The 26,701-nt window shown below is 50.1% G+C and overlaps 1 protein-coding gene across 1 annotated transcript in view; it reads left to right on the top strand.

Annotated features, from left to right (window-relative positions):
- The window catches only part of CUL9 (cullin 9), a gene marked incomplete at its 5' end in the record, with an annotated part of 36,973 nt that overhangs the window by 7,397 nt on the left and 2,875 nt on the right, over positions 1 to 26,701 (top strand). The window contains 10 exons of the mRNA XM_089660932.1: positions 3,465 to 3,819; positions 3,919 to 4,059; positions 4,231 to 4,395; positions 6,340 to 6,503; positions 6,581 to 6,674; positions 9,533 to 9,607; positions 9,725 to 9,835; positions 17,080 to 17,197; positions 17,316 to 17,449; positions 17,582 to 17,673. Of these exons, the coding sequence (XP_089517058.1) occupies positions 3,465 to 3,819; positions 3,919 to 4,059; positions 4,231 to 4,395; positions 6,340 to 6,503; positions 6,581 to 6,674; positions 9,533 to 9,607; positions 9,725 to 9,835; positions 17,080 to 17,197; positions 17,316 to 17,449; positions 17,582 to 17,673 (1,449 nt within the window). The remainder of the gene's footprint in view (positions 1 to 3,464; positions 3,820 to 3,918; positions 4,060 to 4,230; positions 4,396 to 6,339; positions 6,504 to 6,580; positions 6,675 to 9,532; positions 9,608 to 9,724; positions 9,836 to 17,079; positions 17,198 to 17,315; positions 17,450 to 17,581; positions 17,674 to 26,701) is intronic.

Below are 26,701 nucleotides of genomic sequence, written 5' to 3'. Positions count from 1 at the left end.
GGTACCCCAAGGTTCAGCGTTGTCAGTGGGCTACCCCAAGGTTCAGCGTTGTCAGTGGGCTACCCCAAGGTTCAGCGTTGTCAGTGGGCTACCCCAAGGTTCAGCGTTGTCAGTGGGCTACCCCAAGGTTCAGCGTTGTCAGTGGGCTACCCCAAGGTTCAGCGTTGTCAGTGGGCTACCCCAAGGTTCAGCGTTGTCAGTGGGCTACCCCAAGGTTCAGCGTTGTCAGTGGGCTACCCCAAGGTTCAGCGTTGTCAGTGGGCTACCCCAAGGTTCAGCGTTGTCAGTGGGCTACCCCAAGGTTCAGCGTTGTCAGTGGGCTACCCCAAGGTTCAGCGTTGTCAGTGGGCTACCCCAAGGTTCAGCGTTGTCAGTGGGCTACACCAAGGTGCAGCGTTGTCAGTGGGGTACCCCAAGGTGCAGCGTTGTCAGTGGGGTACCCCAAGGTTCAGCGTTGTCAGTGGGGTACCCCAAGGTTCAGCGTTGTCAGTGGGGTACCCCAAGGTTCAGCGTTGTCAGTGGGGTACCCCAAGGTTCAGCGTTGTCAGTGGGGTACCCCAAGGTTCAGCGTTGTCAGTGGGGTACCCCAAGGTTCAGCGTTATCAGTGGGGTACCCCAAGGGTCAGTGTTAGTGGGGTACCCCAAGGTTCAGTGTCATTAGTGGGGTACCCTAAGGTTCAGTGTTGGGACCCTTACTTTTTAATAAACAATATAGGGTCTGGGATTAAAAATCCCATTTCAGTCTTTGCAGATGACACCAAGCTGTGTCGTGGAATAACGTCCTTACAGGATGTCTGCAACTTACAAGCCGACCTCAATGCTCTGTGTAATTGGGGGACTATGTGGGAAATGAGGTTTAATGTTGATAAATGTAAGGTTCTGCACTTGGGGGATAAGAATATGCATGCATCATACATACTAGGGGGTACAACTGGGGGGGTCAATGGTGGAGAAGGATCTGGGGGGGTCAATGGTGGAGAAGGATCTGGGGGTTCTGGTAGATCACAAGGTTAATAATGGCATGCAATGCCAAGCTGCGGGTTCTAAAGAGAGCAAAATCCTCTCTTGTATTAAAAGAGGTATAGACTCCAGAGAGAGAGAGATCTTCCCCCCCCCCCCACTGGTACAAATCATTAGTAAGACCTCATCTGGAATATGCAGTTCAGTTTTGGGCACCAATTCACAAAAAGAACATTGGGGAACTGGAGAAAGTACAGAGAAGGGCAACCAAACTGATACGAGGCATGGAGGAGATCAGCTATGAGGAGATTAAGGGGGGATATGATCTCCATGTATAATACATAAGGGGGGATATGATCACCATGTATAATACATAAGGGGGGATATGATCACCATGTATAATACATAAGGGGGGATATGATCTCCATGTATAATACATAAGGGGGGGATATGATCACCATGTATAATACATAAGGGGGGGATATGATTTCCACGTATAATACATAAGGGGGGATATGATCTCCACGTATAATACATAAGGGGGGATATGATCATCATGTATAATACATAAGGGGGGGATATGATCTCCATGTATAATACATAAGGGGGGATATGATCTCCATGTATAATACATAAGGGGGATATGATCTCCATGTATAATACATAAGGGGGATATGATCTCCATGGATAATACATCAAGGGGGGATATGATCTCCATGGATAATACATCAAGGGGGGATATGATCTCCATGGATAATACATCAAGGGGGGATATGATCTCCATGGATAATACATCAAGGGGGGATATGATCTCCATGGATAATACATCAAGGGGGGATATGATCTCCATGGATAATACATCAAGGGGGGATATGATCTCCATGGATAATACATCAAGGGGGGATATGATCTCCATGGATAATACATCAAGGGGGGATATGATCTCCATGGATAATACATCAAGGGGGGATATGATCTCCATGGATAATACATCAAGGGGGGATATGATCTCCATGGATAATACATCAAGGGGGGATATGATCTCCATGGATAATACATCAAGGGGGGGATATGATCTCCATGGATAATACATCAGGGGGGGATATGATCTCCATGTATAATACATCAAGGGGGGATATGATCTCCATGTATAATACATCAAGGGGGGATATGATCTCCATGTATAATACATCAAGGGGGGATATGATCTCCATGTATAATACATCAAGGGGGGATATGATCTCCATGTATAATACATCAAGGGGGGATATGATCTCCATGTATAATACATCAAGGGGGGATATGATCTCCATGTATAATACCTCAAGGGGGGATATGATCTCCATGTATAATACATCAAGGGGGGATATGATCTCCATGTATAATACATCAAGGGGGGATATGATCTCCATGTATAATACATCAAGGGGGGATATGATCTCCATGTATAATACATAAGGGGGGATATGATCTCCATGTATAAATACATAATGGGGGATATGATCTCCATGTATAATACATAAGGGGGGATATGATCTCCATGTATAATACATAAGGGGGATATGATCTCCATGTATAATACATAAGGGGGGATATGATCTCCATGTATAATACATAAGGGGGGATATGATCTCCATGTATAATACATAAGGGGGGATATGATCTCCATGTATAATACATAAGGGGGGATATGATCTCCATGTATAATACATAAGGGGGGATATGATCTCCATTTATAATACATAAGGGGGATATGATCTCCATGTATAATACATAAGGGGGATATCATCTCCATGTATAATACATAAGGGGGGGATATGATCTCCATGTATAATACATAAGGGGGATATGATCTCCATGTATAAATACATAATGGGGGATATGATCTCCATGCATAAATACATCAGTGGTTCATATAGTGAACTCGGTGTAGAGTTATTCCCCCTGAGGTCATCACAGAGGACAAGGGGGCGCTCTTTACATCTGGAGGAAAAGAAATTTAATCTCCAAACACGGAAAGGTTTCTTCACAGTAAGAGCTGTGAGAATGTGGAATAGACTCCCTCAAGAGTTGGTTGTGGCCAGCTCAGTGGATTGCTGTAGGAAAGTCCTGGATTCTTTCTTGGATACACAGAATATAACTGGATATAACATTTATAGAAAAGGGAATATCCGATTGCCTCTCGGGGGATCAGGAAGGAATTTTTTCCACTGCAGGAGCAAATTGGATCGTGCTTTGCTGGGTTTTTTGCCTTCCTCTGGACCAACTGTGGGTGTAGGATTATAACTTTTTTGTTTTTTTATGGTTGAACTGGATGGACTTTTGTCTTTTTTTCAGCCAGACTAACTACGTCACTCAGGATCTATGATGTGCACGACAACTGTGTGCCTCATTGTTGGTTGTGGACGGAACGTAGATTTCTTTTATTGTGTGGGCTGGATTCTCTTACGTATTACATTTTGTCATCCAATTATTCAGTGACCATTATACTTGTTTTGTTTCAGCACCGGAGGAGTGGTGGAGCAGACGGTCCTGGAATCTGTTCTCCTACCCATGGGTCGCACTCTGGGTCAGGAGGAAGTATGGACCCTGATGGCTCATATGGTTAATCAGGTATCAGAAACACTGACTATGACCCAGGATATCGCCCAACACCTCCTCATCCACTTCAAGTGGAACATGGATCTATTGCTGCAGAAGTACACCGAAGACTCCGAGGCTCTTCTCATTGGCTCAGGGTTGCAAGTTCCCGAGCCCCTCCACTCCGAGAGCCCGCAGCCCATATGCCCTGTTTGTATGAGCCCCCTAAGCCCAGCAGACAACCCCCCATCGCTGTGCTGTGGACACAGCTGCTGCAAGGTGAGCTTTCTTATATTTTCATGCCATTTTCTAGCCCAGAGGAAAAAGATTCGGGTGTAAGAGGATGCACTGAAAATGTGTTTTTTGTGTAATCTGCAGAACTGCTGGAATGAATATCTCACCACGAGGATAGAGCAGAATCTGGTACTGAACTGCACCTGTCCCACCACCGACTGCCTGGCGCAGCCCACCTCGGATTTCATCCACAAAATCATCTCCTCTAAAGAGGTGGTCCAAAAGGTATGAAGAAACCCATGAAGAGAGAGCAGATTTGTCCCGTGTTGTACACGTGTCTCATGGGGACATGATCCCGCATTTGACTTGTGAGACGCTCTGCTCTACTAGTTCAGTGATGAATCCTTCCTATGCGGAGCAAAGCTCTCCAGTTATTTATTTCCTTGTTTTCCGTAGTATGAAAAGGCTTTGCTTCGGGGATTTGTGGAAAGCTGCTCCAATCTGACTTGGTGCACAAACCCTCAAGGCTGCGACCGCATCCTTTGTAAGGAAGGACTGGGGACCGGAGCAGCCTGCGCAAAGTGCTCCTGGGTTTCCTGCTTTAACTGCAGCTTTCCAGAGGTAAGCGTCTATTCAGGAACGGCCTTGTCTAGAATTACAGTAGTTGTAAACATCAGGGATAATAACATTTTAACCACAACAGTGCAATCAGTCTGTAGATGCAGTAAAGCATGCTTGTGATACTCACTGTGGAAGGGGTTAATCCTCTGCATTGTGTAAAACTATTTTGATCCTGTCTTTTCTGATCCTCCCCTTCTACTGTCCCCAATCCATCTGCTGATAGTATAGAACTCTAGGAGACACTCTGCACATACTCTGTCGTGTGTGTATTGCTAGAAAGGTTTTTTTTTTTTTTTTTTGGGGGGGGGGGGGGGTGCATGTGATCAGCACAGGGCCAATCAGCACTGTCCAGGCAGCAGTGTCCTACCCCACAGGGCAGTCAGAGGAGAATTAAAATTCCTTCTACAAGATTAACCAGTGCTTGGCCAGACACTGATAGAAGTCACAAGACTGCTATATACTGCTGATGAGGTATTTAGCAGCTTATATTTACTAAAATAATTGCATTTCCGTGTACTGTGGGAGACCAGATATAGTGAATGCAGGGTCCGGGGAGAGCGGATATAGTGAATGCAGGGTCCGGGGAGACCTGATATAGTGAACGCAGGGTCCGGGGAGACCAGATATAGTGAATGCAGGGTCTGGGGAGACCAGGTATAGTGAATGCAGGGTCCGTGGAGAGCGGATATAGTGAATGCAGGGTCCGGGGAGACCAGATATAGTGAATGCAGGGTCTGGGGAGAGAGGATATAGTGAATGCAGGGTCCGGGGAGAGGATATAGTGAATGCAGGGTCCGGGGAGAGGATATAGTGAATGCAGGGTCCGGGGAGAGGATATAGTGAATGCAGGGTCTGGGGAGACCAGATATAGTGAATGCAGGGTCCGGGGAGACCAGATATAGTGAATGCGGGGTCCGTGGAGAGCAGATATGGTGAAAGCAGGGTCTGGGGAGACCGGATATGGTGAGCGCGGGGTCCGGGGAAGCCGGATGTAGTGAGCGCGGGGTCCGGGGAGGCCGGATGTAGTGAGCGCGGGGTCCGGGGAGGCCGGATGTAGTGAGCGGCGGGTCCCGGGGAGGCCGGATGTAGTGAGCGCCGGGTCCCGGGGAGGCCGGATGTAGTGAGCGCCGGGTCCCGGGGAGGCCGGGTGTAGTGAGCGCCGGGTCCCGGGGAGGCCGGGTGTAGTGAGCGCCGGGTCCCGGGGAGGCCGGGTGTAGTGAGCGCCGGGTCCCGGGGAGGCCGGGTGTAGTGAGCGCCGGGTCCCGGGGAGGCCGGGTGTAGTGAGCGCCGGGTCCCGGGGAGGCCGGGTGTAGTGAGCGCCGGGTCCCGGGGAGGCCGGGTGTAGTGAGCGCCGGGTCCCGGGGAGGCCGGGTGTAGTGAGCGCCGGGTCCCGGGGAGGCCGGGTGTAGTGAGCGCCGGGTCCCGGGGAGGCCGGGTGTAGTGAGCGCCGGGTCCCGGGGAGGCCGGGTGTAGTGAGCGCCGGGTCCCGGGGAGGCCGGGTGTAGTGAGCGCCGGGTCCCGGGGAGGCCGGGTGTAGTGAGCGCCGGGTCCCGGGGAGGCCGGGTGTAGTGAGCGCCGGGTCCGGGGAGGCCGGGTGTAGTGAGCGCCGGGTCCGGGGAGGCCGGGTGTAGTGAGTGCAAGGTTCAGGGGGTTTAGTAACACTAATGAATCCATGCTTAGATTATAGAAAAAAACTTGCCTCTTACACATTTTTGGCTGCTAAAGTGCAGGTCATATGATCACTGCGGATTCCTGAGCGATTCAAGGACCATCTCTGTGACCGTGTTGTATTCTCTACACACATTGTACCTGTATGACCTTGCGACTCATTCTGACCATCTCTGTGACCGTGTTGTATTCTCTACACGCCTTCTATGTGTAGAACCTCACAAGTCCCTTTTCCTGATATATGTCTGATATGTTCCACTCCCATTCTTTGCAAAGGCTCATTACCCAGCCAGCTGCAGTCACATGTCTCAGTGGATGGACGATGGAGGGTTTTACGAGGGGATGACCCTGGAAGCTCAGAGCAAGCACTTGACTAAACTCATCTCCAAGCATTGTCCGAGTTGTCAGGCTCCGATTGAGAAAAACGAGGGCTGTCTACAGTAAGTAGTAATGAGTACTATGAATCCTATCGCCTAGCCGTCCCATCGACCTGATCTGTGACCCCTTCCTCTTACAGCATGACGTGTGCCAAATGTAACCATGGCTTCTGCTGGCGCTGCCTCAAACCGTGGAAGCCGAATCATAAAGATTACTACAACTGCACTGCTATGGTAAGTGTGATCCGCTCCACGCAGAACTGAAAATGAAACACTTCTGTGGGTAGGTTACCCTTGGTGCACCCCGTGCCTCATAGCCTGTGTCCTGTAACAAGGGCAGAGAATGGTTTGTGGCACATGCAACAGCTGTCTCCATCAAGGCCCTGTATCTGCTTTTGTTAGATTCATCTTTGTACAGCTTTCCTATAGGGCTCTGGTATGAACGGTCCTCACCTGTTGCTGTTTGACGTTCACATGTCCTTTCCGTGTGTAGTGCGTCTGATGGATACGGAGTTATCTGACGGTGCAGACAATAGACCATGTGTGGGTGTTGTGCTGCCAGGATTCTGTGAAACGTGTAATGTAGTGGTGCACTGAAATTAAAATTCTGGTGCCGAAAATTCACAATGCATGTGGCCGAGAACTGAACCGAAACCGAAATTTCTGTCTCTGTGGGGGTGGGGAGGCTCCATTTTTTTTTATTGTTGTTTTTATTTCTACTTTCATGTATATTTTTATTTATTTTTTACACTTATGATTTTATTGCTATTACATAGGGGACCAATAGTCCCCTATGTGATAGCATATGAGTGACAGGCCATCTTTGAAGGGGGGAGGGGGGCAGTGTGTGCAAGGAGAGGAGCAGTGTATACAGAGAGGGTCCCTCATTGGCTGTCACTATAGGTCAGTACCAGTTTTTAAATGCAATCACCGGCCTTTTTTTTTTTTTTTTTTTTCTCTTCACTATAACTCACAGAATTAGCTGTCACTCTCCCAGGAGCTAAAGGAAACTTTGTTTCTTTTATCTCCGGAAATAAACTAAAAGGAAACTTTGTTTCTTTTATCTCTGGAAATAAACTAAAAGGAAACTTTGTTTCTTTTATCTCTGGAAATAAACTAAAAGGAAACTTTGTTTCTTTTATCTCTGGAAATAAACTAAAAGGAAACTTTGTTTCTTTTATCTCCGGAAATAAACTGAAAGGAAACTTTGTTTCTTTTATCTCCGGAAATAAACTGAAAGGAAACTTTGTTTCTTTTATCTCTGGAAATAAACTAAAAGGAAACTTTGTTTCTTTTATCTCTGGAAATAAACTAAAAGGAAACTTTGTTTCTTTTATCTCCGGAAATAAACTGAAAGGAAACTTTTTGTTTCTTTTATCTCCGGAAATAAACTGAAAGGAAACTTTGTTTCTTTTATCTCCGGAAATAAACTGAAAGGAAATTTTGTTTCTTTTAGCTGGGGGGGGGGGGGAGTGACAGCTGATTCTCTGAGCTATAGTGAAGGAAAATAAAAAAAAGCCGGTAATTTCACTTATAAACCGGCACTGACCTATACTGACAGCCAGTCACTGTATACACTGCTCCCCTCCTGCCTTTCTCAGCCCCCCCCCCCCACATCTGCAATACACACAGTCTGCTGTATTGTCACCTGTACTGGGGAAATTTTTTGTTCGGGCAAAATGATGAGAGCTGTGTTCAGCCGAAATTTCGGTGTATCCCTAGTATAATGTCCTCCCTAGAAAGTGCAATAACATATATAAAACCTTTTTGTGAATTATGAAAAGTAAATAAATTAATTAAAACATACAGTGTACAATAAAGTCCAACAAATCAAAAAATGGCCAAAAGGAAAGTCCAAAATAGTGTCCAAAAAAAATCCCAAATTTTCAACTCTTTTCATCCAATAGAAGGATTGACTCCTATTCCATCCAAAACGCACCTCAAAGTAAAAAAAAATATAAAATCTAGTGCATTACCTTAATAAACAAAAATAATCACCCCGTGAAAATCGCAATGTGATTTTCACACATAATTCACAAAAAGGTTATATATATATATTGCCCAGATTGTATGTCACATGTATACTGTACTGTTTGGATGGTGTACAGTGTGCTGCCAGGACAGTGTGCCACATGTGCTGTGCGCTGCCCAAACAGTGTGCCCAAGTTATAATGTGCCGTGTGGATGGTGTGCTGCATGTTTAATGTGCTGTATGCCGTGCTCTGGTCAGACGGTGTTCCCTGTGTATGGTATAATGTGCTGTATTGCTGTTCTCTGCTCACACGGTGTGCACTATGTACGGTATAATGTGCTGTATTGCCGTTCTCTGCTCACACAGTGTTCCCTGTGTACGGTATAATGTGCTGTATTGCCGTTCTCTGCTCACATGGTGTTCCCTGTGTATGGTATAATGTGCTGTATTGCTGTGCTCTGCTCACACGGTGTGCACTATGTACGGTATAATGTTCTGTATTGCTGTTCTCTGCTCACACGGTGTGCACTATGTATTGTATAATGCGCTATATTGCCGTGCTCTGCTCACACAGTGTGTACTATGTACAGTATAATGTGCTCTGCTCACAGGGTGTGCACTATGTACGGTATAATGTGCTGTATTGCTGTTCTCTGCTCACACGGTGTGCACTATGTATGGTATAATGTGCTGTATTGCCGTTCTCTGCTCACACGGTGTGCACTATGTACGGTATAATGTGCTGTATTGCCGTTCTCTGCTCACACGGTGTGCACTATGTACGGTATAATGTGCTGTATTGCCGTTCTCTGCTCACACGGTGTGCACTATGTACGGTATAATGTGCTGTATTGCCGTTCTCTGCTCACACGGTGTGCACTATGTACGGTATAATGTGCTGTATTGCCGTTCTCTGCTCACACGGTGTGCACTATGTACGGTATAATGTGCTGTATTGCCGTTCTCTGCTCACACGGTGTGCACTATGTACGGTATAATGTGCTGTATTGCCGTTCTCTGCTCACACGGTGTGCACTATGTACGGTATAATGTGCTGTTTTGCCGTTCTCTGCTCACACGGTGTGCACTATGTACAATGTTTTGTGTTTTTGCCACACAGGTCAGTAGAGCTGCCCGTCAGGAGAAACGGTTTCAGGATTACAATGAAAAATGCACCTTCCAGCACCAGGCCAAGGTGAGGCTCTCTTCCTCTTTGGGGGGGGGGGGAGAAGTTCGGTGGCTCATTCTCTGGGGAGTATCCATTGGATGGGGTGACAAGGTGCCTTATATACCTCTGATTCTCTCCCTGAAGGAATTTGCCAGTTGTCTGAGGAATCGGCTTTGTGTTCTTAGTGAAGAACCACCACTGCGGACTCTGACCTTCCTGATCTCCGCATGTAAGGTGTTAGAGTTGAGCCGGAAGGTGAGAATTTGTGTCTGCTGTGTCACTGCTTCACGTTGGATCTCTCCGTCTCTCTGACTGTCATTTACTGTACATTTAGGCTTTTATGTGATTGCAAAGGTTTATATTTTTTTTCACTTGAAATAATGTCTTGCCTACATTGTTCAGTGGTTTGGCACAGAGAAGTCCCGATCCTCCTCTTCTGGGGTCCCCTGCTGGCACTCCAGGCTCCTCCTCTTCTATGTGCCCCTATTGTAAGACAGCTTGCTATGGGGACACTTGTGCGGGCTCACTCCAGACCAGTGCTGTGTACATCTATAGACAAATAGTGCGGCTCAGCCCCAGTATTTGAGTGACTGCAGCAGGAGCCATTGGCCTGAGTCCCTGTGAGAAGAGGGAGCGGGGGGAGAGAAGACTGCAGCTGGGCACATCGCTGGATTGCTGACAGGCTCAGGTAAGTGTCTGGGGGGGAGGGGGGGGGGTTTACCCTAATGCAGAGAATGCGTTAAGCTAAAAAAAAAAAAACATCAAGGCTTTACAACCAGTTTAACCACTTCCAGTCCGGACACTTTTCCCCCCCTTCAAGTCCGGACACTTCCCCCCCCCTTCCAGTCCGGACACTTCCCCCCCCTTCCAGTCCGGACACTTCCCCCCCCTTCCAGTCCGGACACTTCCCCCCCCCTTCCAGTCCGGACACTTCCCCCCCCCTTCCAGTCCGGACACTTTCCCCCCCCTTCCAGTCCGGACACTTTCCCCCCCCTTCCAGTCCGGACACTTTCCCCCCCTTCCAGTCCGGACACTTTCCCCCCCTTCCTGTCCAGGCCAATTTTCAGCTTTCACCGCTGTCACATGAATGACAATTGTGCAGTCATGCAACACTGTACCCATATGAATTTTTTAGCATTTTTTTGAGACAGATAAAACTTTATTTTGGTGGTATTTATTCACCACTGGGATTTTAATTTTTTTTTTTGCTATATAAATGAAAAAGTCCAACAATTTTGAAAGTGTTTTTCTTATATAATGTTGCAAATAAATAATCTTTCTTCATAAATCTTGGCCAAAATTTATTCAGTTATCTTTTTATTAAAAAAAAATAAAATAACCGAAATTAGTTTATAGCCAAAAATTATAATTTTCCAATTTTTTTTTTTAATTTGTTATTTTTTTTAATTTGTTATTTTTTTAATATACTGTCACCCTAGCAGTACAGTGTCACCATAGTGACACTGTACTACCGTGTATCCCCGAAAATAAAACACTGTCTTATATTTATTTTTCCTCAAGAAGACACACTATGGCTTACTTTCAGGGGATGTCTTATTTTTATTAAGTATGGTACGTATGGGCAGCAGAAGCTTTACTGATGTTTGTGGGGGGTGAGAGAGACCCACAGACTGTTGCTGTTCAGTGCTGGGGAGCAGCAGCTTTACTGGTGTTTGTGGGGGGTGAGAGAGACCCACAGACTGTTGCTGGTCGGTGCTGGTAAGCAGCAGCTTTACGGGTGTTTGTGGGGGGTGAGAGAGACCCACAGACTGTTGCTGGTCGGTGCTGGGGAGCAGCAGCTTTACGGGTGTTTGTGGGGGGTGAGAGAGACCCACAGACTGTTGCTGATCAGTGCTGGGGAGCAGCAGCTTTACTGGTGTTTGTGGGGGTGAGAGAGACCCACAGACTGTTGCTGATCAGTGCTGGGGAGCAGCAGCTTTACTGGTGTTTGTGGGGGGTGAGAGAGACCCACAGACTGTTGCTGATCAGTGCTGGGGAGCAGCAGCTTTACTGGTGTTTGTGGGGGGTGAAAGAGACCCACAGACTGTTGCTGGTCAGTGCTGGGGGAGAGAGACCCACAGTGCTGAGTAAAACAGCAGGCACAGCTTTACTTCTTCCCCCTGAGGAAACACAATACGGTACCTAAAGCAGAGCGTCCTGATCCTCAATTCACTGAGGAGACTTTTACTTTCACTTTCTACGTCTTCACTGTCTCCCTCTATGAATGAACTTGCAGCATGCACAGAATGACAGAATGACTGGGAGCCGACCTTGTTGATGGGGCTGCCCGTTACCTCTACGTTCACCTCCGAGATAGCAGCTGTCACAATGGGGGAGATGAGAAAGGCTGCCCGTCCATCACTGTGTCTTAGATTCGGGGTATGGCTTATATTGCCCAAATACTTAGAATTTCTGCTACGGCTGTTTTTATGGGTATGTCTTATTTTCAGGGAAACACGGTACTTGTGGGGGGTGATAATTTTTTTTTTTCTACACTTATTGCTTTTACAGCCTTTTATAGGTGTAAAAGCAATCATTTCTCCTCCTCTCTGGCTGCATTCTTGCAGCCAGTGAGAAATACTGTGCGAGCTGTGATTGGTCACAGCTTGTCACGTGGTACAAGGCTGTTGTGAATGGCCCTGTACCATGAGATCTCTGATCATTCACAGATTTCACTAGTAGTAAGCAATGATGTCAGGAAGTGACATATTGCTTACTACTATTCATGTGATCACTGATTGGCCAATCAATGATCACATGATCGGGACCTGACACAGAGGTCCCATTCAGCGATCGGTGTACCGGATCGCGGTGCCGCTGAAAATGCGGGCGCCGTTTATGAACGGCAACCCGCTCCTGCACTGCCCCCACCCGGCCGTTTATGTACATGGGCCGGACAGGAAGTGGTTAATTCAGAAATGAAAGTTTGTTCTGCAAGTTCAACCTCAGCACAACACATTCTGTTCGAATCCAAGAAAGCAGCTGAGTGCGGCTTCTACAAGCGCCTCTAATTCGTTTTATCCAAACCCATAAAGAAAAATGTAATTCAATTCGTGTTCATTCAAATTCAGAAATTCAGACTGTCGGTGTATACTGTCAACTACAGGCCTGCAGGAGGACGTGGACACTGTCACCAAAGAGATTGTGGCCAGTCCAATATAACATTTCCTACTTCCCAGCATGCTTCACGTTTTGCCAGTGTACAGGAGGATGATGCTGAGAAAAGTCTGCCATTTTTTTTCTTCATTCAAGATTACTTTTTTTTTTTTTTCAACAAACCTCTACGTTTTCTGCTTGCGTTTTATACTGCACCTATCCAGAACGATGTTTCTTCGGCAGTCATTTTAGAGGCTGTCCCCTGGACCCTGCTGGACTTCGACTTTTGTGGGGGTAGCTTGGATTGTGACTTTCGGGCTTTGGACAGCTCTGCATTGTTGTGCTTTCCAAAGCCGAAAGTACTGTGTTAGCCATGGAGCACTTTCCTGTCCCGGAGTTTTGGCACAACCCCAGGTGTGGCTCCATCTCTGAAGATTCACTTTGTGAGTAGGCCGTGCAGGTTGAGCACTGGGAGCTACCACTTTATTAGGACCATTGGGCACCATTAAAATCCCCACTTTTTGTTGTGGCTAAAACAAGAGGGACTGAGTACTGGCTTTATAAACCTTTTTCTATAACCTTCCCCTCACCTCAAATCCTACCCCTCATTCTCAAAAATGTCCATAATAAAGTCCAAAATTCAAAAATCCAAAAATAGTCCACACTCTCCAATCTTCCAACTGTGAAAATATCCGATTCTTCACTCCAATCCAAAATACCTCAAAAAAATAAACTAAATATAGTGCATTATCTTTCACACTATAATATTAAGTGATATCATGCAAAAAAACACTAGTGATGTAAAGTATAATATGAACAATATTAAAATCAACACGTGAAGTAGAAATCCACACAACTCCACTAGTGATCTTGTGAAATAATCACTCCAATTCGTGAAATGCTACAAATACAAATTGGAGTGATTATTTCACAAGATCACTAGTGGAGTTGTGTGGATTTCTACTTCACGTGTTGATTTTAATATTGTTCATATTATATTTTACATCACTAGTGTTTTTTTGCACGATATCACTTACTATTATAGTGTGAAAGATAATGCACTATATTTAGTTTATTTTTTTGAGGTATTTTGGATTGGAGTGAAGAATCGGATATTTTCACAGTTGAAAGATTGGAGAGTGTGGACTATTTTTGGACTTTTGAATTTTGGACTTTATTATGGACATTTTTGAGAATGAGGGGTAGGATTTGAGGTAAGGGGAAGGTTATAGAAAAGGTTTATGATATTTGCACTTTCAAGGTGAAAGTTTTTTACTTTTCTTTGGGGATTTACAGAGATTTTGATCTGATTGAGTACTTACTTCATCTGCTGCGCGGAGTGTCGTGTGCTATGCCCCCACTTTCCTGCTATTCAGCATTGAGGAGGCACCTGCCCCCACTGCTGCTCATGACTGCAAATGAAACATCAATCCATCCTCAGTTCATCTCTGTTGCCCGCCTACAGTGACCTGGTTGTCGTCTAGCTAAATGAACCTCTCCTGATACCATCAACCAGTTTTTTGAGTATTCAAGGCCTAGCCTTGTACCCTGAGCTGCCTTGTACCCTGAGCTACATTGCACCTGCCTTATGGTGGGATATGTCAGAACCTAGCTACAAGAGGAACAGTCCCGCTCCGTTTCCGCCACCCCCCTCTGCCAATCCCTCCACTGGCTTCCGATTGCGCAACGGATCAAATTCAAAATCCTAACACTGCCGTACAAAGCCGTCCACCATACTGCCCCGAACTACATCACTGACCTAATATCCAAGTACCGCCCAACACGCACACTCCGCTCCTCACAAGACCTCCTTCTCTCTAGTTCCCTGGTCTCCTCCTCCCATGCCCGCCTCCAGGACTTCTCCAGGGTGTCACCCATCCTCTGGAACTCCCTGCCCCAACCCATCAGATTATCACCTACTTTCCTCTCCTTTAGGCGCACCCTGAAAACCCATCTCTTCAGGGAAGCCTACACCACCCCCTGCTAACTTGCCGACCTCCTCCACTCTTCCTACCACTCCATCCCCCACAGCTATCTCCTCCTGTGCCACCATCTCCTCCCTCCTAGATTGTAAGCTCGAAAGAGCAGGGCCCTCAATCCCCTCATGTTTTGCATTGTATTGGTATTGTTCTGTCACATGTTCTGTCCCCCTTTGTAATGTACAGCGCTGAGCGAACTATTGGCGCTTTATAAATACTGTATAATAATAATAATTGGGTGCCTACATTTCACAATCCACTATTAATTCTGGTGCTTCCTGCTGCCAATTGTGTCCTCTGCTTGAGTCTGTGCCGTACTCAGTCTTTCAAAGCCCAGTTTTAGCCCAGGAGGATTAATTGCAGTTATGTAGGATTTTGTGGGCCAAATTGCAACTTTGCTGACACTGACCACAGAGGTCATGAGCGTTCTCCCACAACCTTCCATGAGAATTCTTAGCTGCTCTCTGTAGCATTAGTGGCCTCTAAGCCTTCTGCTGTCCGATGTTGAGTCTCTGAAATCCTTAAAAGAATCTACACCTAAGGAGTTTCTGACTGTTGCTATTACTCCCAAGCTATGAGACTATCATGCCTCTTATTGATGCAATACACACCACATCACTGCCTACAGTGTCCCATATGAGGTGCTGGACGCCCTCTGCTAGAATCTATGCAATCCTTGGCTCCTTCCGGCATAGCCGATTCCTTTTGCTTTTTCCGAGGAAACCTTCAGAATCAGAGCTCAACATGGCAGCCTGCAAACCCCTCTCAGTTGAGGTTTCCCACCATCCTAAACAAGTAGAATTTATTATATACATTATCAAGTGACACTCTTGCATGCTGGGTGCAGTGAGGTATGGACTTCTCTGCAGTCAAGCAAGACTTTATGGTCAAATAGCACACTGATAGCCTTCCCTTGTAGAATCTCTTTCTGATCTGCCTGCAGCCTCTGAGCCTCTAATACTGAGTCTCCCAAGTCTCTGATGGATGAACCTACACCTGAAGTCTCCTGATTACTCTTATTGATGTGTTGAGGAATGCCTTAAAATTGGAGAGAGCCTAGGGTTCAGTGTGGGAAGACCTATTCCTCAAGGGAGGCCATGAAGAGTCCATTTTGTTACCCTCGGGCCTCTATTTCTAAAGCCAACACTAAGGCTAGCTATACATTATACACTTTTCTTGAGAAATTTACTTTAGATTTACTTAAAACCATATAATATGAGGCCAAACCTAAACAACACTTTCAATTGTATCTAATTAGGCAGGCCCCTGTGCTACATAGTTGAAGGTAAATCTAAAGGAAATTGGACAGAAACTTGTATAGTGTATGGCCAACCTAAACCCAAGTCTGGAACCCAAGACCCCCAAACCTCAGATAAATCTTCAGTATTAAGGGTGCCCCCCACCTTTAAAAAGTGAGGCGGACGTCTGTCAGGCTTTTCAGACACTTAGACAACGTCCATCTCAAATGCTTGCAAAAGGTGGTTTCCAGGGCTACAAGCAAGAAATTTGCACTCAGATCCCTTCCTGGTTCAATACTCACAAACTGCCTATATCACTGCACAGACAAGATCTCCATGCAGCCCAACCAGAACTTGTGAAGGAGTACATGATTGCCCCAGCTTCTGTGGTGGAATGGTTCCAGGTTTACTGCAACCTATTCGCCATTCCCACACCAAGTGGGGCATCCACCCCTCTATGGATTTCATGACCATAATTGTCTTCATTAGGACCCACACACTTTACATGAAGTGCCCCAGGTCAGTCATGGCTTTTCTCCATCATTGAGACTATCTGACCTCTGTCGACAATCCTATAAGGATGCCTATCTGCATTTTCCAATTTTTCCAGAACAACAGCGATTCCTCCACTTTGCTGTGGGCGCTCTGCGCTTCCACTTTGTGGCCCAGCAGTTCGGCCTGTGTTCTGCATCCTGGGTATTCACCTAGGTGATGGCCATTCTTCCAGCCATACTGCACACTTAGGGCATTGTCTTCATGATCTTGTTACTGCTTGCAAGAAACTGAGGCATGGAAAAGGTTCAGGATAGCGAGACTGGAAAAGGTTCAGGATAGCGAGACTGGAAAAGGTTCAGGATAGCGAGACTGGAAAAGGTTCAGGATAGCGAGACTGGAAAAGGTTCAGGATAGCGAGACTGGAAAAGGTTCAGGATAGCGAGACTGGAAAAGGTTCAGGATAGCGAGACTGGAAAAGGTTCAGGATACTCCCTCCGAGGACAGATCTTATAAAGGGACATGATCCCTAGAGCTGTAGTATGGTGGGTTCCTCTCTGCATCATATGGCTATGATTGTCCCCTCTCTGTAGATTAGGATTATGGTATGGTCAGTTGCTTTCTGTATAATACAGCTGTAGCTTGGTGGGTTGTTCACTGTATAACGCAGAATATTTGGCACGGTGTCTTGCAGGTTCTCGGTTATGCTTGTGTCTACAGTTACTACAATCAGGATTCAGAGCGCCTCGATGTTCTGGAGGCCCAGACTGAGAATTTGGAGTACCATGTCAACGCGCTGCAGATTCTGATTGGTAAGGAAGTTCTTACCGCAATGTGCGTAAGACTTAACTGGGAGGTGGGGCTGTGAACACCTTGGGGTCAAATCTGGTTTGCCGGTTGTGTGATGTGGATCTTCTGGTCGTTGTGCAGAGTTCTGCCTACTTCAAAGTGAGGACCTGGCCTGTTCTGTGCGCCTGCTGAACTCTGAGAACTATAACAGTGCGTTGGAACTGGTGAGGAGAGTGCAGGAGAGACTGAGCGGCATCTTGCAGCACTCCACCCAGGTGAGATGGTGGCTCCCCGGATTAGGGGACAAGGCTTCTTTTGTTTTAATCTCAGCTGATGAGGAGTCATGACTTTGTCTGCCTGGTATTCTATAACAACACATGGCAGCAAACCCAATCTGTTTCACATAGGACTTCCGAGTCGGATACCTTTCCCAGCCAGATGACAACCCAACAAAGGACTCCAATGTTCCAGAAAAAGCTGCCATCCCTGGAGCCTCAGAGTAAGAGACTGCAATCCCTGCCATGTACCACATATATGCTCTTTACTCCATTCTGGCATCTAGCCACTCATCCTGTCCATCATCTGTGCTCTTTACTCCATCATGGCCTCCAGCCTCCCATCCTGCACGCCCTCTGTGCCCTTTCTGTCTTTTTGGCCTCTAGGCTCCCCTCCTGTACATTCTCCGTGCTCTTTAATCCTTCTGGGCTCCTAGTCTCCTATTTTTTGTGCTCCTTACCCCATCCTGGACTCTGGCTTCCCATCTTGTACATCCTCTGTGCTTCTTAATCCATTCTAGCCTGGAGTCTCTCATCCTGTCCATGCTCTTTGCTCCATCCTGGCCTCTAACCACCCATCCGGTCCATCCACTAGTCTCTCTACACCTTTGTCCTCTACCCTCTCATTCTGTTCATTCTCTGTGCTCCTTTCTCTTTCCTGGACTCTGCCATCATATTCTGTTATCCTGTGTGGTGCATTGCTACTTCCTGGCCTCAACCCTCCCATCCTCCTTTTTTTTTTTTTTTTTGTTTCCTTATTCCATGATGTCCTTTATCCTCCAACCCTGCCCATCCTCTGTGCTGTTTACTCCTTTCTGACCTCTAGCCTCCCATTCTGTGTGCTTCTTACTCTATCATGGCCTGTAACCTCCCATCTTGTTCATCCTCTATGTTCTTTACTCCGTCATGTTTTTTTTAGTTACCATCCTCTGTCCTTCGCACTCCACCCTGGCCTCTACCCCTCCATCCTGTCCATCCTCTTTTCTTCTTACTCCATCATGGTCTCTTTCTTCCCACTCCATCATGGTCTCTTTCTTCCCATCCTGTCCATCTTCTGTTCTCATTTCGCCACCCTAGCCTATTGCTACCCATCATGTTAATTATCTGTGCTCCTTATGCCTTTCCTTGCCTCTAGCCCTCCATCCCTGCCCATCCTCTGTTCTCCTTACTCTATCCTGGCCTCCCATCCTCATTTCTCTTTGCTCCATTCTGGTGCTCTAGCCTCCCATCCTCTGTTTTCCTCACTAGCATCTCTAGCCTCCCATCCTGCCCATGCTCTTTGCTTCTTTCTGGCCCCTTGCCCCCCATCCTGTCCATCCTCTGTGCTCCTTATTCCATAGTTCTAGTTCACTTTCCTTGTACAATATTTTGGCCTTCCTTTTTCCTGGCATTTACTGCAATCAAATTGCTTTCTTCTCCCTCTTCATCACTTTTCATGATTTTCTTGTCTCTCCTGAACTGTGCAATCTTATTTTATATATTTCAGGATCGTTGTGTTGCCTTTTTCTTTGTAACATCTTATAAATAGTAAATGTTTTATTGTTGTAGAACTTTTTTTTACATTAATTTGAAAGAGTTTATTGCTGTTGATTAAAGTATGACTAGATTTCTGCACAGCGAATTCATGCTAATTACAGCGATAAAATGAATAACGACTCAAAGCATAAGTGTACACACCCTTCTGGTCCAAATTTTGCAGATGAGCCTTTGGTAGTAAATCCATCCTGGAGTGTAGAGTTCTCTGTCAGCTTTAAACATATTGACACGGCAACTCGACGCCATTACTGTACAACTGCTCTAGCCCTGTCAGGTTGCCTGGGACTGGTGAGTGACCTACTTGGGCCACAAAACCTTTATGGGTTCACAGGTGCCTGCTGGGAAACTGAAAGTGATATGCAATGTGAGTTTTAGTTATGTTATTGTATACATAGGAGGAGATTTACTATAACTGGAGCACTCCATCTTGTACCGTTGTGCATGGCAGCCACTCAACTTCTAACCTCAGCTTGTTCAATGAAGCTTTGGCAATAAAACCTGGAAGCTGATTGGTTTCTATGCAGAGCTGCATCAGATTTTGCACTCTCCAGTTTTAGTAAATAACCCTCAGTCTCTTAAATCACTGACACCTGTAATTCCTTCAGAATGGTCATATGTCTTTTGGTGGCCTCTCACTAATGTCTTCTCAGTAGCTTCCCTCAATAGTCTCCTCCGTGGTATTATCCCTTACCACTTTTTTGGTGGCCTTTCTCACTAGTTTTCTTCCTGGTGTCCAGTATCCCTAGTATCCTTGGTGGTCTTCTTCACTAGTCTTCCCCTTGGTTGCCTCCCCTACTAGTTGTCTGCGTGTTGGCCTCCTTCACTAGTCTCCTTCCTGGTGATTTCCTTCACTAAGTGTCCTTCCTGGTGGCCTCCTTCACAAAGTCTCTTTCCTGGTGTCCTCCTTCACTAAGTGTCCTTCCTCACTAGTCTCCTTCCTGGTGGCCTCCCTCGCTAGTCTCCTTCATGGTGGCCTCCCTCGCTAGTCTCCTTCATGGTGGCCTCCCTCGCTAGTCTCCTTCATGGTGGCCTCCCTCGCTAGTCTCCTTCATGGTGGCCTCCCTCGCTAGTCTCCTTCATGGTGGCCTCCCTCGCTAGTCTCCTTCATGGTGGCCTCCCTCGCTAGTCTCCTTCATGGTGGCCTCCCTCGCTAGTCTCCTTCATGGTGGCCTCCCTCGCTAGTCTCCTTCATGGTGGCCTCCCTCGCTAGTCTCCTTCATGGTGGCCTCCCTCGCTAGTCTCCTTCATGGTGGCCTCCCTCGCTAGTCTCCTTCATGGTGGCCTCCCTCGCTAGTCTCCTTCATGGTGGCCTCCCTCGCTAGTCTCCTTCATGGTGGCCTCCCTCGCTAGTCTCCTTCATGGTGGCCTCCCTCGCTAGTCTCCTTCATGGTGGCCTCCCTCGCTAGTCTCCTTCATGGTGGCCTCCCTCGCTAGTCTCCTTCATGGTGGCCTCCCTCGCTAGTCTCCTTCATGGTGGCCTCTCCCTCATCATGACCTTCCTCACTAGTCCCCCCTTTTTGTGATAGTCTGTTATTGACAGGTTTACAGTTAATGCCATACGTTTCCCATTCCTAAATTACTGATTTTATCTGTACCTTTTTCACAAAGTTTTTGGAGTGTTCTTTCTATTTACAGTGCAGGTTATGCCACGATACTGACCCTCAGAGGTCGGACCTCCAGGCACACGTGTATTGACAATCCAGTTACATGACGCCCCCCGACTATACACTATTTTTTTTTACTTTTTTATTTTCAAAAAGAATTGGCTTTTTTTTCAGTGTAATTAATTTGAATCACTTTGCAGAAATCCATTTCTCCTGATCAGTCAACAAAACAAAATATTCCTTTTCATTTAATGTTCTTTGACAATATAGTTCCCGAGGAGGTGAATACGTTTTATAGGAACTATATATCCCACCCTCAACTCTTTGCTTCCTCTCCTTGCTTTATTCATTTACTCATTTCTCCGTTTACCCTCTCTGTTTTTCTGTTCGCTCATCCCTCTCCTCGCTCATTTTTCTCTTTTTCTCAACCCTCTCCTCGCTCATCTTTCTCTTTTTCTCATCCCCCTCCTCGCTCATCTTTCTCTTTTTCTCATCCCTGTCCTCGCTCATCCCTGTCCTCGCTCATCCCTCTCCTCGCTCATCCCTCTCCTCGCTCATCCCTCTCCTCGCTCATCCCTCTCCTCGCTCATCCCTCTCCTCGCTCATCTTTCTCTTTTTCTCATCCCTCTCCTCGCTCATCTTTCTCTTTTTCTCATCCCCCTCCTCGCTCATCTTTCTCTTTTTCTCATCCCTCTCCTCGCTCATCTTTCTCTCTTTCTCATCCCTCTCCTCGCTCATCTTTCTCTTTTTCTCATCCCTCTCCTCGCTCATCTTTCTCTTTTTCTCATCCCTCTCTTTTCTCATCCCTCTCTTTTCTCATCCCTCTCTTTTCTCATCCCTCTCTTTTCTCATCCCTCTCTTTTCTCATCCCTCTCTTTTCTCATCCCTCTCCACGCTCATCTTTCTCTTTTCTCATCCCTCTCCACGCTCATCTTTCTCTTTTCTCATCCCTCTCCACGCTCATCTTTCTCTTTTCTCATCCCTCTCCACGCTCATCTTTCTCTTTTCTCATCCCTCCCCTCGCTCATCCCTCTCTTTTCTCATCCCTCTCTTTTCTCATCCCTCTCTTTTCTCACCCCTCTCTTTTCTCACCCCTCTCTTTTCTCACCCCTCTCTTTTCTCACCCCTCTCTTTTCTCACCCCTCTCTTTTCTCACCCCTCTCTTTTCTCACCCCTCTCTTTTCTCACCCCTCTCTTTTCTCACCCCTCTCTTTTCTCACCCCTCTCTTTTCTCACCCCTCTCTTTTCTCACCCCTCTCTTTTCTCACCCCTCTCTTTTCTCACCCCTCTCTTTTCTCACCCCTCTCTTTTCTCATCCCTCTCTTTTCTCATCCCTCTCTTTTCTCATCCCTCTCCTCGCTCATCCCTCTCCTCGCTCATCCCTCTCCTCGCTCATCCCTCTCCTCGCTCATCCCTCTCCTCGCTCATCCCTCTTCTCTATCATTTATTCACCTATCCCTGTCCTCATTCTCTTCATATACTCAATCACCCCCCTCGTTCCATATTTATACTCACTCATCCCTTTGCTCTCTCACTTTTTCTGCTCACTCATTCCTCCCCTTTCTCCGTTCTTCTCATTCATACTTCTCCCTTCCTTCTAATTCTTTCTTTATCACTCTCTCTCCCTTCTCTGCTTGTACATTACTTCTACTCACTTTTCTCACTCCCATTCGCTCATCCCTCTTCTTCAATTATTCTTCACCTCGCTCCCTTTTTAATTGCTCATCCCTCTCCTCATTCCATTCTTCTACTCTCTCATTCCTCTTTTCCTTCTACTTGCTCATTTTTCTCTATCTTCTTCCTTTTAACTCTTTCGCCCCTTTCCTCGTTCATGCTTCTCCTTGTTCCCTTATTCTACTTGCTAATCCCTCTCCTCACTCCCTTCGTCTTCTCGCTCCCCTCTGTCCTCGCTCCCTTCGTCTTCTCGCTCCTCTCTGTCCTCGCTCCCTTCGTCTTCTCGCTCCTCTCTGTCCTCGCTCCCTTCGTCTGCTCCCTTCGTCTGCTCACTCCTCTCCGTCCTCACTCCCTTCCTCTTCTCGCTCCCCTCTGTCCTCTCTCCCTTCGTCCGCTCGCTCCCCTCTGTCCTCGCTCCCTTCGTCCGCTCGCTCCCCTCTGTCCTCGCTCCCTTCGTCCGCTCGCTCCCCTCTGTCCTCGCTCCCTTCGTCCGCTCGCTCCCCTCTGTCCTCGCTCCCTTCGTCCGCTCGCTCCTCTCTGTCCTCGCTCCCTTCGTCCGCTCGCTCCTCTCTGTCCTCGCTCCCTTCGTCCACTCGCTCCCCTCTGTCCTCGCTCCCTTCGTCTACTCGCTCCCCTCTGTCTTCGCTCCCTTCGTCTACTCGCTCCCCTCTGTCTTCGCTCCCTTCGTCTACTCGCTCCCCTCTGTCCTCGCTCCCTTCGTCTACTCGCTCCCCTCTGTCCTCGCTCCCTTCGTCTACTCGCTCCCCTCTGTCCTCGCTCCCTTCGTCTTCTCGCTCCCCTCTGTCTTCGCTCCCTCCCCTCTGTCCTCGCTCCCTCCGTCTGCTCCCTCCCCTCTGTCCTCGCTCCCTTCGTCTTCTCCCTCCCCTCTGTCCTCGCTCCCTCCGTCTTCTCGCTCCCCTCTGTCCTCGCTCCCTTCGTCCACTCGCTCCCCTCTGTCCTCGCTCCCTTCGTCTACTCGCTCCCCTCTGTCTTCGCTCCCTCCCCTCTGTCCTCGCTCCCTCCGTCTGCTCCCTCCCCTCTGTCCTCGCTCCCTCCGTCTGCTCCCTCCCCTCTGTGCTCGCTCCCTCCGTCTGCTCCCTCCCCTCTGTCCTCGCTCCCTCCGTCTGCTCCCTCCCCTCTGTCCTCGCTCCCTCCGTCTGCTCGCTCCCCTCTGTCCTCGCTCCCTCCGTCTGCTCGCTCCCCTCTGTCCTCGCTCCCTCCGTCTGCTCGCTCCCCTCTGTCCTCGCTCCCTCCGTCTGCTCGCTCCCCTCTGTCCTCGCTCCCTCCGTCTGCTCGCTCCCCTCTGTCCTCGCTCCCTCCGTCTGCTCGCTCCCTCCGTCTGCTCGCTCCCCTCCGTCTGCTCGCTCCCTCCGTCTGCTCGCTCCCCTCTGTCCTCGCTCCCTCCGTCTGCTCGCTCCCCTCTGTCCTCGCTCCCTCCGTCTGCTCGCTCCCCTCTGTCCTCGCTCCCTCCGTCTGCTCGCTCCCCTCTGTCCTCGCTCCCTCCGTCTGCTCGCTCCCCTCTGTCCTCGCTCCCCTCTGTCCTCGCTCCCTCCGTCTGCTCGCTCCCCTCTGTCCTCGCTCCCTCCGTCTGCTCGCTCCCCTCTGTCCTCGCTCCCTCCGTCTGCTCGCTCCCCTCTGTCCTCGCTCCCTCCGTCTGCTCGCTCCCCTCTGTCCTCGCTCCCTCCGTCTGCTCGCTCCCCTCTGTCCTCGCTCCCTCCGTCTGCTCGCTCCCCTCTGTCCTCGCTCCCTCCGTCTGCTCGCTCCCCTCTGTCCTCGCTCCCTCCGTCTGCTCGCTCCCCTCTGTCCTCGCTCCCTCCGTCTGCTCGCTCCCCTCTGTCCTCGCTCCCTCCGTCTGCTCGCTCCCCTCTGTCCTCGCTCCCTCCGTCTGCTCGCTCCCCTCTGTCCTCGCTCCCTCCGTCTGCTCGCTCCCCTCTGTCCTCGCTCCCTCCGTCTGCTCGCTCCCCTCTGTCCTCGCTCCCTCCGTCTGCTCGCTCCCCTCTGTCCTCGCTCCCTCCGTCTGCTCGCTCCCCTCTGTCCTCGCTCCCTCCGTCTGCTCGCTCCCCTCTGTCCTCGCTCCCTCCGTCTGCTCGCTCCCCTCTGTCCTCGCTCCCTCCGTCTGCTCGCTCCCCTCTGTCCTCGCTCCCTCCGTCTGCTCGCTCCCCTCTGTCCTCGCTCCCTCCGTCTGCTCGCTCCCCTCTGTCCTCGCTCCCTCCGTCTGCTCGCTCCCCTCTGTCCTCGCTCCCTCCCCTCTGTCCTCGCTCCCCTCTGTCCTCGCTCCCTCCCCTCTGTCCTCGCTCCCCTCTGTCCTCGCTCCCTCCCCTCTGTCCTCGCTCCCCTCTGTCCTCGCTCCCTCCCCTCTGTCCTCGCTCCCCTCTGTCCTCGCTCCCTCCCCTCTGTCCTCGCTCCCCTCTGTCCTCGCTCCCTCCCCTCTGTCCTCGCTCCCTCCCCTCTGTCCTCGCTCCCCTCTGTCCTCGCTCCCTCCCCTCTGTCCTCGCTCCCCTCTGTCCTCGCTCCCTCCCCTCTGTCCTCGCTCCCCTCTGTCCTCGCTCCCTCCCCTCTGTCCTCGCTCCCCTCTGTCCTCGCTCCCTCCCCTCTGTCCTCGCTCCCCTCTGTCCTCGCTCCCTCCCCTCTGTCCTCGCTCCCTCCGTCTGCTCGCTCCCCTCTGTCCTCGCTCCCTCCGTCTGCTCGCTCCCCTCTGTCCTCGCTCCCTCCGTCTGCTCGCTCCCCTCTGTCCTCGCTCCCTCCGTCTGCTCGCTCCCCTCTGTCCTCGCTCCCTCCGTCTGCTCGCTCCCCTCTGTCCTCGCTCCCTCCCCTCTGTCCTCCCTCCCCTCTGTCCTCGCTCCCCTCTGTCCTCTCTCCCTCCCCTCTGTCCTCGCTCCCTCCGTCTGCTCGCTCCCCTCTGTCCTCGCTCCCTCCGTCTGCTCGCTCCCCTCTGTCCTCGCTCCCTCCGTCTGCTCGCTCCCCTCTGTCCTCGCTCCCTCCGTCTGCTCGCTCCCCTCTGTCCTCGCTCCCTCCGTCTGCTCGCTCCCCTCTGTCCTCGCTCCCCTCTGTCCTCGCTCCCTCCGTCTGCTCGCTCCCCTCTGTCCTCGCTCCCTCCGTCTTCTCGCTCCCCTCTGTCCTCGCTCCCTCCCCTCTGTCCTCGCTCCCTCCCCTCTGTCCTCGCTCCCTCCCCTCTGTCCTCGCTCCCTCCCCTCTGTCCTCGCTCCCTCCCCTCTGTCCTCGCTCCCTCCCCTCTGTCCTCGCTCCCTCCCCTCTGTCCTCGCTCCCTCCCCTCTGTCCTCGCTCCCTCCCCTCTGTCCTCGCTCCCTCCCCTCTGTCCTCGCTCCCTCCCCTCTGTCCTCGCTCCCTCCCCTCTGTCCTCGCTCCCTCCCCTCTGTCCTCGCTCCCCTCTGTCCTCGCTCCCCTCTGTCCTCGCTCCCTCCGTCTGCTCCCTCCCCTCTGTCCTCGCTCCCTCCGTCTGCTCCCTCCCCTCTGTCCTCGCTCCCTCCGTCTGCTCCCTCCCCTCTGTCCTCGCTCCCTCCGTCTGCTCCCTCCCCTCTGTCCTCGCTCCCTCCGTCTGCTCCCTCCCCTCTGTCCTCGCTCCCTCCGTCTGCTCCCTCCCCTCTGTCCTCGCTCCCTCCGTCTGCTCCCTCCCCTCTGTCCTCGCTCCCTCCGTCTGCTCGCTCCCCTCTGTCCTCGCTCCCTCCGTCTGCTCGCTCCCCTCTGTCCTCGCTCCCTCCGTCTGCTCGCTCCCCTCTGTCCTCGCTCCCTCCGTCTGCTCGCTCCCCTCTGTCCTCGCTCCCTCCGTCTGCTCGCTCCCCTCTGTCCTCGCTCCCTCCGTCTGCTCGCTCCCCTCTGTCCTCGCTCCCTCCGTCTGCTCGCTCCCCTCTGTCCTCGCTCCCTCCGTCTGCTCGCTCCCCTCTGTCCTCGCTCCCTCCGTCTGCTCGCTCCCCTCTGTCCTCGCTCCCTCCGTCTGCTCGCTCCCCTCTGTCCTCGCTCCCTCCGTCTGCTCGCTCCCCTCTGTCCTCGCTCCCTCCGTCTGCTCGCTCCCCTCTGTCCTCGCTCCCTCCCCTCTGCTCGCTCCCCTCTGTCCTCGCTCCCCTCTGTCCTCGCTCCCTCCCCTCTGTCCTCGCTCCCCTCTGTCTGCTCCATCCCCTCTGTCCTCGCTCCCTCCGTCTGCTCGCTCCCCTCTGTCCTCGCTCCCTCCCCTCTGTCCTCGCTCCCTCCCCTCTGTCCTCGCTCCCTCCCCTCTGTCCTCGCTCCCTCCCCTCTGTCCTCGCTCCCTCCCCTCTGTCCTCGCTCCCTCCCCTCTGTCCTCGCTCCCTCCCCTCTGTCCTCGCTCCCTCCCCTCTGTCCTCGCTCCCTCCCCTCTGTCCTCGCTCCCTCCGTCTGCTCCCTCCCCTCTGTCCTCGCTCCCTCCGTCTGCTCGCTCCCCTCTGTCCTCGCTCCCTCCGTCTGC

This window comes from Staurois parvus, unplaced genomic scaffold, assembly GCF_062004578.1.
Source record: "Staurois parvus isolate SC_StPar_1 unplaced genomic scaffold, SC_StPar_1.0 ptg001288l, whole genome shotgun sequence".
NCBI lineage: Eukaryota > Metazoa > Chordata > Amphibia > Anura > Ranidae > Staurois > Staurois parvus.
The sequence above is the reverse complement of the archived record's forward strand: the minus strand, read 5'-3'. Positions and strand labels throughout refer to the sequence as shown.